Here is a 13,880-nt window from a genome sequence, read left to right as displayed (position 1 = left end):
TCTGTGTTTAAACTGTGACAAAACTGTCAATAAAAACTACAGTGTCAAAAAACAAAACAAAACATGGTATTATATGGATTTATAAAAAATTAAATGGAATGCAATGATTTTTAATGTAATCAGTTTAACTCATATGTTCATTTTACATAGGTGTTTTATGTTAATGCAAAGTAATGATATTTAAAATATACTATATATTATGCACTAAGCTCCCAGTTTCCTTTTCCCAGTGTCAAAATAATATGATCATTCATGATAATGTACTAGACTGCATTATGTTTAAAAGGGTTTCTAATATTCTCCTGATTGACGTTCACTACACACCTTCTCATTTATTTTCATGACTATTTACATTGTAGATTCTCACTGAAGGGATCAAAACTAAACTAACTAAACCGAATGAACACATATGGAATTATGTAGTAAACAAACAGTTCAAAACAAGTTTTATATGTTAGATTCAAAATAGCCACCCTTTGCTTTGATTACTGCTTCGCACACTCCTGCATTTTCTCCATTCCCTCATGAGGTCGTCACCTGAAATGGCCTTCCAACAGTCTTGAATGAGTTCCAGAGATGCTGAGTGCTTGTTGGCCCTTTTGCCTTCATTCTGCAGTCCATCTCATCTCAAACCAATTCGACTGGGTTTAGGTCAGGTGACTGTGGAGGCCAGGCCAGGCCGTCTGGTGCAGCACTCCATCACTCTCCTTCTTCTCCAAATGGCCCTTACACATCCTGGATGTGTGTTTGGGGTCATTGTCCTGTTGAAGAATAAATGGTGGTCCAACTAAACGCAAACCAGAAGGGTTGGCATGTCACTGCAGGATGATGTGGTAACCATGCAGGTTCAGTGTGTCTTCAATTTTGAATAATTCCCCAACAGTGTGACCAGCAAAGCACCCCCACACCATCACATCACCTCCTCCATGCTTCACGGGGCGAACCATGCATGTAGAGACCAACTGTTCAAAAAGCACAGATTTCCACTGGTCTAATGTCCATTCCTGGTGTTTCTTGGCCCAAACAAATCTCTTCTGCTTGTTGCTTTTCCTTAGTGGTTGTTTCTTAGCAGCTATTTGACCACCAAGGCCTGATTCACACAGTCTCCTCTGAACAGTTGATGTAAAGATGTGTCAGCTGCTGGAACTCTGTGTGGCATTTATTTGGGCTCTAATCTGAAGTGCTGTTAAGCGCTTGATCGTTTTTGCGACTGCATTTGGGGACACATTCAGAGTTTTAGTAATTTTTTCAGACTGACCGACCTTCAGTTCTTAAAGTAATGATAGACTGTCATTTCTCTTTACTTAGCTGATTGGTTCTTACCACATTATGAATTCTAACAGTTGTCAAATAGGGCTGTCAACCTCTGAAAAACACAACTGATGGTCCCAACATCATTAAGAAGGCCAGAAATTCCACAAATGAACCCACACAAAACACACCTGTTATGATCAATTACTGAAGTGCTTTTGATTACCCTCTGAGTATCTATGGAAGCAATAAGGAGGAACTTAGTACTCCACAGGACTGCGCAAAGCCCTGTGATGATAAGGTCTGTAATTGACCCTGAACTAATACTAATACTGCATTAATACTAATACTCTGTCTTCATTCAAGCAACATATATATTCAGATTAACCACCAAAAACTCTTGAACTTTCCCTGACTTTGACATTAAATATTTTTTTATTAAAAATATACTAGTTAGATAGTAAGTATAAATATACCAGCTGTCACCTGAAATGCACTGAGATCTTTTAAATTTAAACCTTGAGATTTGACAATAGGACCAAAGCATTTGATGACTTTTATAATTCCAAAAGAGCACTTGGCTCTCACACTACAGGCTTATTTAAGGTTTCCAGAGTATTTAAAGTATGGGACGCAGAGCCTTCAGCTTTCAGGCCCCTCTTCTCTGGAACCAGCTCCCAGTTTGGATTCAGGAGACCAACCACCTCTCTACTTTTAAGATTAGGCTTAAAACTTTCATTTTTGATAAAGCATTGAATTAGGGCTGGTCTGTCCACAGTCTGGTATCGCTTAAACTTTCTTCCTGCCTATTGTAGGGTCTTTACTTTACAATACAACTACAATTACAACTTTACAATATAAACCACATTGAAGCGAATTCTGTCGTGATTTGGCACCATGTAGATAAAAACTGAATTGAATGAATAGTCCTACAATACTGTCCTTTTTGTCCAAGACATAAGGGGACAACTGACTTATAATATAGTGAAGGAAATGTCATCTCTCACTATGATCGACCAACAAAACATCCTCCATAAGTAACCCAAGTTAAACCCATTGAATTTATTAGTTATGAAAGAAATATTGGAAATATTTTAATACACAATAATTTAGAAAACAACACAACTCTCCTCTCTGCTAAAAGAAAAACAAAATCCAACACACACTGACACTCTTGTGACCTTTTTCACATTCAGCAGATTAATGAAGACATCACAGTAACTCCAGATTTATGACGAGCAGCCTTTTCAGACAGTCTGTTCAGTACTCAGGGTTTGGATCCTTTGTACTGCAGTATGAGTTGGAAAACAATTATGCACTTCTGTGTGCAACTTCTTCAGTGAGATATGAAAATGAACCATAGTTCAGAAAACACGATGAGAATCAAACCGGTTTAATCACGTAAAATACTACTCGTGGTAGCTGGATCTTAGCTGTTGTTTGTAGATGTTGATTTAGACTTTAGTGTCAGATTTGGCTCACTGATAGAAGAATATGTAATCTGCCTTTTTTGTAAATAAAGAATTGCAACTTTATGTTTGGCTGTTTGGTTTTATGTCTTGGAGCTGAGTTGTTCTAATGCAGCCAGTATTTCATAGACAGAGTAGTGAGGATAACAGGTTGTCGTGACTTAAAAACTAAAGTCTTATTGTGTGCTCCCACCTGTAATGCACCACGGCCCTGAGTCTCATGATATAAACAGATAGCAGTGAGTAGCACTCGGTCAGTTCTCTTTCTCTCCCTGCTCTATCTCTGTGCACAGGCCCGCTCTACATCAACGATGGTCTTTGGTGCGTCAGAGGACAGAATCAGAGGTCCTCCCTTCTCTCTGATCACCACGTCATCCTCAATCCTGACACCCAGGCCTCGAAAGTGCTTCGGCGCTTGGTCGTTGTCTTCACAGATGTATAGCCCTGCAGCAAGACACAATGTGAGCCGTAACGGTAACGGGACAGAGCATTTACATGCAGGTGCAGCCGTGTGGATTTCAAACCTGGCTCTATGGTGATGGCCATTCCTGGCTGAAGAGGTTGCGAGCGAGATAGTTCAGGAGTGTCGTGGACATCCATGCCCAGGTAATGGCCAACGTGGTGGGGGCAGTACCGCCTTGCAGCCTGGAATTTAAATAAATAAATAGTAAAAAAGGCTGCAGCAGTCAGACGAGTGGTTCTACTAAAGTCAAACCTCACATAAACCTTAACAAAGCACAACCACATTAATCCTCTGGATTAGGTCATCTGGTCTGCACACACAAAAAAAACAACTTTTTGAAATGTTGAATTGAAGCTCCAGCTTTAGTGACTACCAACACAAGACATCACCTGTAATACTGAAAGGGAAATCTGACTTCATAAGAATATAACGCCAGCATTCCTTCTGAAGCCTAAATTATACTCTGTTGCAGATACGGACAGCCGAAGACCCGACAACAGAGTAGTTATTCCTATTATACTTCTTTGACGACCACTTGAAGTCCGCTGCATGTGTAAAAATTCTGAGGAAAAGTAAGATTTGTCCGGACTCCTCCTCTAGGGACCATGACACTGTGCAGATGAGCCTCATTAAATATACAGTGCACAACCAATCTACCAACCAATCTGGGCACCCACTGTTTTTCCAATTATTACCTTTAGCGCCTCAGCATCGCTGGTACTGGCCTCGAGGATGCCAAGCCGCTTAAGCTGTCGTCCCAGCAGAGCCAGCATGGTGCTGTAGATGTGATCCAGACTGACGCCTGGAGAGCAAAGAGATAAACAGGAACGCTGGACCTCCAGGACGGATTCGTAGAGCTCAATCTGTGCAGGACTGAATCTAGTATTGAACAAAAAAGAACAAAAAAAAAAAAAAAAGTTTATTTCTGTGACTTGAAGGTTGATCAGTTTCGATCAACCTTCAAAAACAGACAGTTTCTTTAATTTAAGGGACCTAAATTCTAGAAATCAGATAAAATGAAGTTTAAAGTTGAATACCACGATCACCAAACCAGGATTGGAGGTGTGAACCACCTTTATTAACACATGCGCTCTTGAAACAAATAGTTGGAACAAATAGATGACTAAATTAACCATTCGTCATCACAGAGCATGCCGTGAGGAACACCTTCAGGACGGTGAACACCAGGAAGGCAGCAGGACCAGATGCAATCCCTGGCCGGGTCCTTAGAGCCTGCGCTGATCAGCTAGCACCGGTGTTCACGGAGATCTTAAACCTCTCCCTGGCCCAAGCTGTGGTTCCCACGTGCTTCAAACAGTCCATTATTGTTCCTGTTCCAAAGAAACAACAGCCCGCTTGCCACAATGACTACCGTCCAGTAGCACTGACTTCAATTGTGATGAAGTGTTTTGAAAGACTGATGAGAGATCACATCACTTCTTCACTTCCTGCCACCATCGACTCACTTCAGTTTGCTTACCGGACTAATCGTTCCACAGACGATGCCATATCTCACCTGCTCCACACATCCCTGAGTCACCTGGACACTGGCAGAGGGAATTATGTTAGGATGCTGTTCGTGGACTACAGTTCAGCATTCAACACAATAATTCCCTCTAAGCTTTTCACCAAGTTGACGGATCTAGGACTCAGCTCATCACTGTGTCAGTGGATCCTCAACTTCCTCACAGACAGACCCCAATCAGTGAGGGTGGGAAAAAAAGTCTCCCCCTCCATCTCACTCAGCACTGGAGTGCCTCAGGGCTGTGTTTTAAGCCCCCTGCTGTACTCACTGTACACTTATGACTGTGTAGCCACATCCGACACCACTTCCATTGTCAAGTTTGCTGACGACACTGCTGTTGTGGGCCTGATCTCCGACAACATCGAGACGGCCTACCTGGAGGAGATTAGGAACCTGGAGACCTGGTGCCAAGAGAATAACCTCCTCCTAAACATCAGCAAGACTAAGGAGCTGATCGTGGACTTCACTACAAAGCAGGCGAGGAATTACAAACCCCTCATCATCAGTGGCACGCCAGTGGAGAGAGTGGACAGTTTCCGATACCTGGGTGTCCACATCACTCAGGACCTGTCATGGTCCTGCCACATCAACTCCCTGGTTAAGAAAGCCCGTCAGCGTCTCTTCTTCCTCAGAAGACTTAGAGACTTCCATCTGCCACTGAAGGTGCTCAAGAACTTCTACTCCTGCACCATCGAGAGCGTCCTGACGGCAAACATCTGCACCTGGTTTGGGAACAGCACCAAGCAGGACAGATGAGATCTGCAAAGAGTGGTGCGCTCGGCAGAACGCATCATTCAATCAGAGCTCCCTGACCTGCTGTCCATCTACACCAAGCGGTGCAAGTCCAAAGCTAGGAAGATTATGATGGACCTCTCCCATCCCAACAATGGACTCTTCTCACTGTTGAGGTCTGGGAAGCGCTTCCGCTCCCTTAAGGCCAAAACAGAGAGAATGAAGAGGAGCTTCTTCCCCCAGGCTATTCGGGCCCTGAACCAGGTGTAGGACTGGACTCTCCCAAACACGTCACTATAAGATTGGACTCTCACACACATCACCACACGCACCACCACACATTTCCTATAATTCCTATAATCTTTATAATCTCTTCTGCTATTTGCACATTCTTTACTGTAAATTCTTAAGTTAATTTGTAAATTCTGTAGTAAATTGTAAATATTGTAAAACTTTTCTTCTGTCATTTAATGGTCGGGCATTGTACAGCTACAAGCATTTCACCCCCATGTCATACTGTGTATGGTTGTGTGTGTGTGACAAATAAAATTTGAATTTGAATGTAAAATGAAGTTTGACAAATTTACACTGACTCATGGAGTGCGATGCACAAATGGCAACTTCACTCTATCCTTAGCGAAGTCATGATAACAGATGGAAAAGAACTTCTGCCACAACTCAAGGCGTAAAGGATTGAAACCTATAATCAGTGATTGTAGTTTTGTAGTTTAGTTTCTCTCATTTCCAAAAGCTAGATCACCCCTTTTTTTTTTTTTTTTTAAACAAATGTCTGGTTCTATAATTAAGGGTTGCCACACTAGATCATCTGTTGCTATGCAAGCCAATACGCACTGTGGTAAGTAATTTTTCAGATCCCCATATTGAAAAAGCTTTTCTGTCCTTCTTGAGGGCATAAACTCTCCATATTTATGAGCTCATTAAACAAACTATCACTTCTGTAAACAGTTGGCACCAAATATTTTAAGGGTCCATGTAATCAGCTTACTTACTTTCCATTTATTGGCCACGTTCGAGTGATATCGCTGACATAACCAAAGTATTCGCAACCACCATCCAGCAACACCATCTCACCATCCTGATGGAAACAAAGAGGAGGGAGCAAAACGTAATGAGTCATATATGCTACTTAAATACATGTAAAGTAATTATTCTCAGGAATATCTGTGTCCTCTGACGTGTTCATGGAGTAATTACCTTGATTATTTGGTTGTTATTTATGTAGTGCAGAGTATTAGCTCGATTTCCTCCAGCAATCACAGGAGGGTACGCAAGAAAGTTAGCACCATGGATCCGATTCTCAAAATCAAACTGGAAAAAGGTTATGTTAAATACAAAGAACGGACGGGTGGCTCAAGACTTTTGCACAGTACAGTACGTAACAAATAAAGTCGACACTGTAAGACTTAAACAGCATTTTCAGTTTATGGTACAACTCTCTGGAGTTCCATACCTGCTCTTTTAAAGCAGACTCATGAAATTAGGAGGTAAATTTGGAAAATTTCAAAGCTGCTTCTCCAACTGTAAAAATCAATAAACTAACACTTACTGTTCTAATAATTACATCATGAGCCTAATCAATGAAAGACACAAAGATAATGACTGCTCGCACACGTAAAGGCAGTGAAGAAATAAAGGTCATCACAGAAGTCACCTTAGCAAACAGGACAGCTTCATCCATATCTCCTTGAGACAGAGCCATTGTCCTCCTAAAAGCCTGAAAGATAACAATATGAGCTGCTGCAAGTACACTTCATAAATCTAACATTCACTTGGAGTCTTCAAGAGCTTCACAAGAACCAATTTAAACGTCAACCTGTGCCGTGATTCGACCCGCTTCTTGCATGAGAGCCACTTCGGCTGAGCTTTTGAGGGCCCTGAGAGAGTGTATGAGAGGTCTGAGAGTGCGTGGTGTCGGCCCCGCCTCCAGAACGGGACACACGTGAGCCTGGTGGAGCTGAGGGTGAGCCGGCTGAGAAGTATCGTACCACAGCATAGTGCCTGGAAGAGGATCAGAGAAGACAGAAATGCTAAGAGTGAATTTGAAGTGATAAAAGAGCTAAATAGAAAAAAAAAGAAAAATATTTTAATACCTAAATGAAAAGTTTTGGCACTGAAATAGGAAAGCATTTATCCAACAACTGCATTTTTATTTACCTCACACGTCCCATCTTTCTTTACTACCGTCCTGTCAAAAAGAACGTCTTCACATCAGTCAATAAAATTATATTATATACTCATCCCAGATTTTGAGTAGATGCACCTATGGTATCAATTTGTAAATCCTACTTTGCCTCACTCACTCTTAAGTTATCACATCCACCCGGCTGCTCAATGGGGTGATGACAATACCCCATTAGCATTTTACAGTTGAAGGACAAAAGAATCCACGGAGATCCGCAGGTGCAGAGCCAAAAAAATGTGAACACAGAACAATAATCAACAGCTCACACACTGCACAACTCTAGAATCCTTATTTATTGTTTCTAGTGAAGTTTTGAGTACACCTGCTCTTCATTTATGAAGATGAAGAGCAACCCACCTCAGCAGCAATAGCCTCAATTATCAGTTTCTTACATAATTGTGGAGAAACGTTGCTTCACCTCATTGAGGTTTGTGGGCATTCATTTATGCACAGCTCTCTTAAGCTTCCACCAAAGCATTTTAGTTGTGCTGAGGTTTGGACTTGAAGTGACTCTAGGCCTGTCAGGTGAGGTCTGACTGACACCTTGATTTTTCTCTTTCACCCATTTGCTGTTAGGGATCATAGTCCTAATGCATGGCTTAATTTGTGCCAAGCTTCAGCTGCTGCACAGAGGGCCTCCTGTCTGCGTGGAGAATACTTTGGTATGAAGAGGAGTTCATTGTCAACTCAATGACTTCAAGGTGCCCGAGTCCTGTGGCTGGAAAATGAGCCCATTCACCGTGCTGACAGTTGATACGAAGTGCTTGTGCTGATATGCTGTGGTTGGTTTTCCCCGGTGCTGTGTATTATGGCCATAATGCCAAACGTGTGGCTTGTTGCATCATTGTAAACCTAATTTCCCCCAAACTGTACAATCAAGAAACTTGTGGGTCTTTTGCAGATTTTCTGACCTTGAGGTTAATTTGTTAGGGCCACCACACCTGGGCAGAAGTTTTGCTTCCAAAACACTGCATACATATACATATTCCTGTGATAATAAGGTTTGTGAAAGACCCTGAAGCAGTGTCACTTTGCTTCTTTATTCAAGCAACCTACGTAATTCAGACTGACCACCCAAAACCATTGGGCCTCCTTTTCCTTTCTCAGAGAAAGATATGGCAGTTAGTGATCTGGTAGGAATGAACCATAATACTTTTTTTTTTTCTCTCCGCAGGATTGCAAAGAGTAATCCCCCCCCCCCCCCGCCACTCCCATGCACCCACCTTTCAGGCTCTTGAGTACAACACCCAGTTCTTCTATGCTATGAACTCTCTCTATGCCAGTCAAAGCAGCTGCTCCGTCCTTCCCAGACCGCGGTCCGTCCCACAGTTCTCTCCCCGGGTCTCTGCGAGGGACGAACAAAATAGCCTGGTCTGGTCGATCCTTCCCGTGAAGAACCAAGGCACTGTCAGGTTCGAGGAAACCACTGAGGTAGAGGAAATCCTGAGGAACATATGTTTTGAGATGAATTAGTAAAAACTTGCTAAAATTACAAGAAGTACTCAGTAGACCAAGATAAAATTTCACCCAGGAAAAGGAAGAAGAGCAAAATCCAATTTTTTCTCCTTTCTGAAGAATTCTGAACTGAATGCAACTTGAAACCAAGTGCTCACCTGGTTCTGATGGAAGGGATAAGGGATGTCATTGGTCATGTATCTAGTTGGGTGAGACAAAATGATGGCCACATGGGTGCTGGAGGAAGCAGAAGGTCCGAGTCTTTCGGCCTGAGCCTCGATAAGCGAGGCCAGTCGGTGCCTGCGGAGCTCATATTCCGTCTGGCTCAAACCTGGGGTTACCTCACCTGAAGAGAAGCATGCTTTCCTTAAAGAAATAAATTAAGAAATGACATTTTACAAGATCAGCTGTCCACTGTAAACAATACTCACCATGTTTGATGAGGTGCGGATGAGTGAAAGGACTGGGCTGGCCAAGGTAACGAGGTGGAACCGTCTTTGGCTTCAACCCGCCAGGTTTCACAGAAATGTTTCTGCACAGGCACCAAATACATCCTACAGACAGAAACACACACAGACTGTAAACAGGTGCTTTGGTCAATTCAGTTTGACTAAAGCAAAGTTATATCAGTTCTGTCCGCTGGGTGATGCTGGAGTATTAAATATAGTAGTTTTTTCTCATGCATCTTTTTAAACAATTTTAGAGTTCGGTACTAAAAGTGAGTAAAAGTTAAAAAAAAAAAAAAAAAGACCCAACCCCATTTATAGCAATTTTCAGGCCACTACAAAGCATCCCGATGATTATTTACTGGGTAGAAGTCTGCCTGTCCTTATGGTTTCATGCAACATATCAGTGGGACGAGTGGGTGTCTTCAAAATGAGATAGAGAGAGAGATCAGTTGCATTAACAATCTATTATCTCCCACCTACTTACCTTTTGCTCATGTTACTAGGTAAAAACAGGACGTTATGGGACAACTGACTATTAAAATTGGTGAGTGATCTAAGCCCTGTGACATTAACAGATTTTTTTAAAGTGTAAAACTAGAGCAAATGTAATATTATACATATGTATTCAGTTACAGTGTGTCTGATTTCAGCCAATATGTAAAACTTTATCCATACAAAACCATTTAAAAAAAAAAGGGGGGGGGGGGGGGGGCTCATTTAGCAATCACCTAGAGGGGGGGGGGAGTGACAATGATCAGCTTCAGGCTTCGCAAACCAATAAGTTGCGTCACAGCAGCTTTATCAGCATAGAACAGCGTCTCACATCAGAAAATATTTCAGTGTGCCGACGGGTAAATCGCTGCCCACTGGTGGTGAAGGTTTGAAGTTACATTTTTTTAAAAGAGCGATTACAAAACATACCTTTATATAAACAACTAAAAAGCACAGCGGTGCTGGACAATGTTAAATTATTATGACTTTATTAGATATTTATTATCTGAGCATCAACATATGCTGTATTTTACAGGTTGAAGCAATGGTGAAGTTAGAGTAGACCATCAGTACAGTGCTGTGAAAAAGCATTTCCCTGATTCCTGATTTCTTCGTTTTCTGCATAGACGGTACACATCATCATCAAGCTCGTCAACAAACACATTTGTTTTAATTAGAAAATTATAACCTGAGTAAATACAGAATTCAGTTTTAAGTGAATATTTTATTTAATAAGGAGAAAAAAACCCTACCTGTCCCAATGTGAAAAAGTATTTTGCTAAATCATGAACTGTGATTAATTAACCACATTTTTGGAAAGCTGAGTGCAATTTCAATTTAACTTTTTTTTTTTTTTTTTTTTTAATTAAACCTTCATTTAAGGACCACATTTTGTATTTTCTCAGGTCATCTTTGCATATTTATTAGCTAAACCACATAAATGGGATAAATAAATAAATAAATAAATCAGGAAGAAGAATAAAAAAAATTTATGGCATTGTAACTACATGCCAGTTCAGTTCAGTGGATCTAAGCTCCAGTACTGTGCAAAAGCTTTGAGCCAAATGAAGACGCACAGGGGTAGCTGTGTCCATAAGAACCTTTTGTTGATCCACCTACTGCTCACTGAAGGGTCATTAGAAATGGTCTCAGTGGAAGGTTGAGGGATGCCAAATTACACAAGAACTGGACCAAAAATCAGTGACAACAGGTCTGATGGAGTGTTGAATCCAAATGTGACATTTCTGGTTCAAACTGTCATCAGTACGTACAGGGGAAGTCAAGAGAGAGGTGCAACAGTGAGTGTCTACAGCAATCTGTAAAACAGGGTGGAGGCCCTATCATGGTTTGGAGTTGCATTTAAGTCAGTGGTGTTGGGGATCTTGTCAAAATTGATGGAATTATGAATGCAGAAAAGTACCATCAGACTTTGATCCACCATGCAATCTGCCTTTTAAGTCTGACGTCATTCGCCGGTTCAGGGTCCAAACTCCTCTTCAACTCAAACAAACACTGCTGCATCACTGGGAGCTAAAAAGTGCCAAAATTCTTTAGTTTGTAATGAAGTAAAAAGTGTGGCTGCTCTACCAGGTGTAACAATCAAGTTTAAGATTCAAGCATTCATGAAAAACAGGATTTATGAAGTTAGAGGTTAGTGGGGAGTTCGCTAGTTTCTATCCAAAGATGATATACCATATTCTGACTGAGTTATCCTGAAAAATGAAAAGTACAGCGCAGCAATCACTTTGGACATGCATGAAGACAGAAAACTAAACAGCAGCAATGTTTGTAAGGTTACTGAAGTTGGGCTAGCTGACAGAGCTATGGTTGATATGGAAAATAAAAACACATTAGCACAGTGAAGTTGGAGGATGAACGCTAACTTTTTTGCCCTCAATGAAAGTTAATGTGAGGGACCCCGATGGGCAAAGACAAATGCAATCATACAACAGGAAAAAAGACACTGAAAACGGACCAAACTTCAGTCAGCAGAACGCCTGTGATGATCCATCCCCAGCACGAGGTTAGTCACTGATATCCTGCTGCATAGTTTGGATTACTCGCTATGAACAAATTCCTGATCCTCAGCTTCAAGCACCCATTCAAATCTTCGTTAGCCTCAGAGTGATACTTTTCTCACACATTCAAATATTTGGTGGCTCCCAAACCATAAGCTGGTTTAAATCAACTGAGCTTTACAACGTGCTGCAGACAAATGGCGGTAATAAAAACCCAGAGAGGTGATCAGCCAGTGATCACTGACTATTTTAAGGGCTTGTTCAGATTAAACTGAACACAATACAAACACTTTTAAAAGACACCAGCCTTAATGGAAACAGGGTTTATACGTCATCACTTAACAACCGGATACTATCTGGAAAGTGTCTGATTGATTTTTCAGGATGATAATGATCCCAAACACACTACCAATGCAGTAAAAGCATACCTAGAAAAACACACAATAACACTATCAGCCATGGATTGGCCTCCCCAGAGCACAGACCTCAACATTATTGGAGCAGTGTGGGATCATGTTGAAAGAGAACAGAACAAAACCAACATCCAGAGAAGAGCTTTAAATGTCCTTCAAGAATCCTGGAGAACTATTCCTGAAGATTACTTAAAGAAATGAAAAGAAAGCTGCCTAAAAGACATTAGACTGTGTTGAAGAATAAAGGTGGTCGTACCTAAAATATTGACTTTCAAGCTGGTTAGAATTATTCAAACTCTGTTATTGCCTTATATACTGTCTCTAGACGGGTTTTTTTCTCATTTCCCACCCAACATGTACATAAGAGAGGCATGGTTCAGGACTTTTGCACAGTAATGTCATTGTAGTGATTGTAAAGTTACTGTCTCTAACCTCCACTCCAGGTCCGTGGCATCAGCTTGACAGCGGTCCTCACCAAGGCGCTCGCTGAGAGCAACATTGTTGCTGCAACTTGAGGACACCGATCAGTCACAGCATGTCGCTCCCCTGCGGAACAAAGTGTGACAGTCAGCGAACTACCGAGCACTCATATTCACAGAGACACTCTGAAGTAACTTATTATCACTTACCGAGGTTAACAGTCTCTTCTCCAGCAGTTATTTGTACCCTGAATGACAGCTACACCTAGCTAGCTCGCTATTCTCACGTCGGCTAGCCACGCTCGTTTGTAGTTCAGGAGAATTGCTTCCCTGAGTTTGGTTTCCCAGGTAGAGAAGCGGAACCCTCTCCCTTTACTACTTGTTGAACCGACTACAGTGAGCTTTTATTTTACTTATTTGTACACTCAATAAAATGGAGGCTATCGAGTACCAAAAGGAATCAAATAACTAGTTAAACAATTAATTAAATGCAATTAATTAAAATTGTTAACAAATAAATTATTAAATGTTTTAAATGACATTATTGATATTTCAATTAATTATGTATAGATTTATTTAATGTATTATTTCATATTTTAATTAATTATCACATTTTATTATTTACTGAATGATGTATTTATTTGATTCATTGAGGCACTGTATGTCCTCCATAAAATACACCATCGGCTTGTAAAAACAAGTCACAAACATTGCTCTCTCATAAAAAAATAAACTACTAAACTAGAAACCAGCACAACACTGTCACTCTATTATTTAGTATGATTTTAACTTACAACAAGAAAAAAAATGCAGGATATTACAGGAGCTTCTTTCTAGCATTTCTACTACATGGTAGAAACAACAAATACGTGTATATTTATTAGCGATTTACACTATGAAATTCAGCGTATATGATTAGAAAATGAAAGTGCCTAAACCGTCAGGCGCGTTACTGCCTGGGAGGCTAGACTCCGGGAAAACTGGTCCACAA

At 41.0% G+C, this 13,880-nt stretch overlaps 1 protein-coding gene across 1 annotated transcript; it reads right to left on the bottom strand.

The window, feature by feature from the left end:
* Positions 1-2,289: 2,289 nt before the first annotated feature.
* Positions 2,290-13,250, bottom strand: xpnpep3 (X-prolyl aminopeptidase 3, mitochondrial). The gene is made up of 12 exons (XM_040006164.1): positions 13,100-13,250; positions 12,903-13,016; positions 9,530-9,652; positions 9,257-9,444; positions 8,867-9,086; positions 7,275-7,459; positions 7,113-7,175; positions 6,656-6,769; positions 6,451-6,536; positions 3,879-4,062; positions 3,245-3,365; positions 2,290-3,164 (listed from the first exon to the last, which is right to left on the bottom strand). Exons 2-12 carry the CDS (start codon positions 12,967-12,969, stop codon positions 2,998-3,000), a joined length of 1,518 nt encoding a protein of 505 aa, XP_039862098.1. The 5' UTR covers positions 12,970-13,016; positions 13,100-13,250; the 3' UTR covers positions 2,290-2,997.
* Between the last annotated feature and the right edge of the window lie 630 nt (positions 13,251-13,880).

This window comes from Simochromis diagramma, unplaced genomic scaffold (genome assembly GCF_900408965.1).
Source record: "Simochromis diagramma unplaced genomic scaffold, fSimDia1.1 OVJJ01000510.1, whole genome shotgun sequence".
In the NCBI taxonomy this organism is placed as follows: domain Eukaryota; kingdom Metazoa; phylum Chordata; class Actinopteri; order Cichliformes; family Cichlidae; genus Simochromis; species Simochromis diagramma.
Note: the sequence above shows the minus strand (reverse complement) of the source record. Positions and strands in the feature narration are given on the sequence as shown.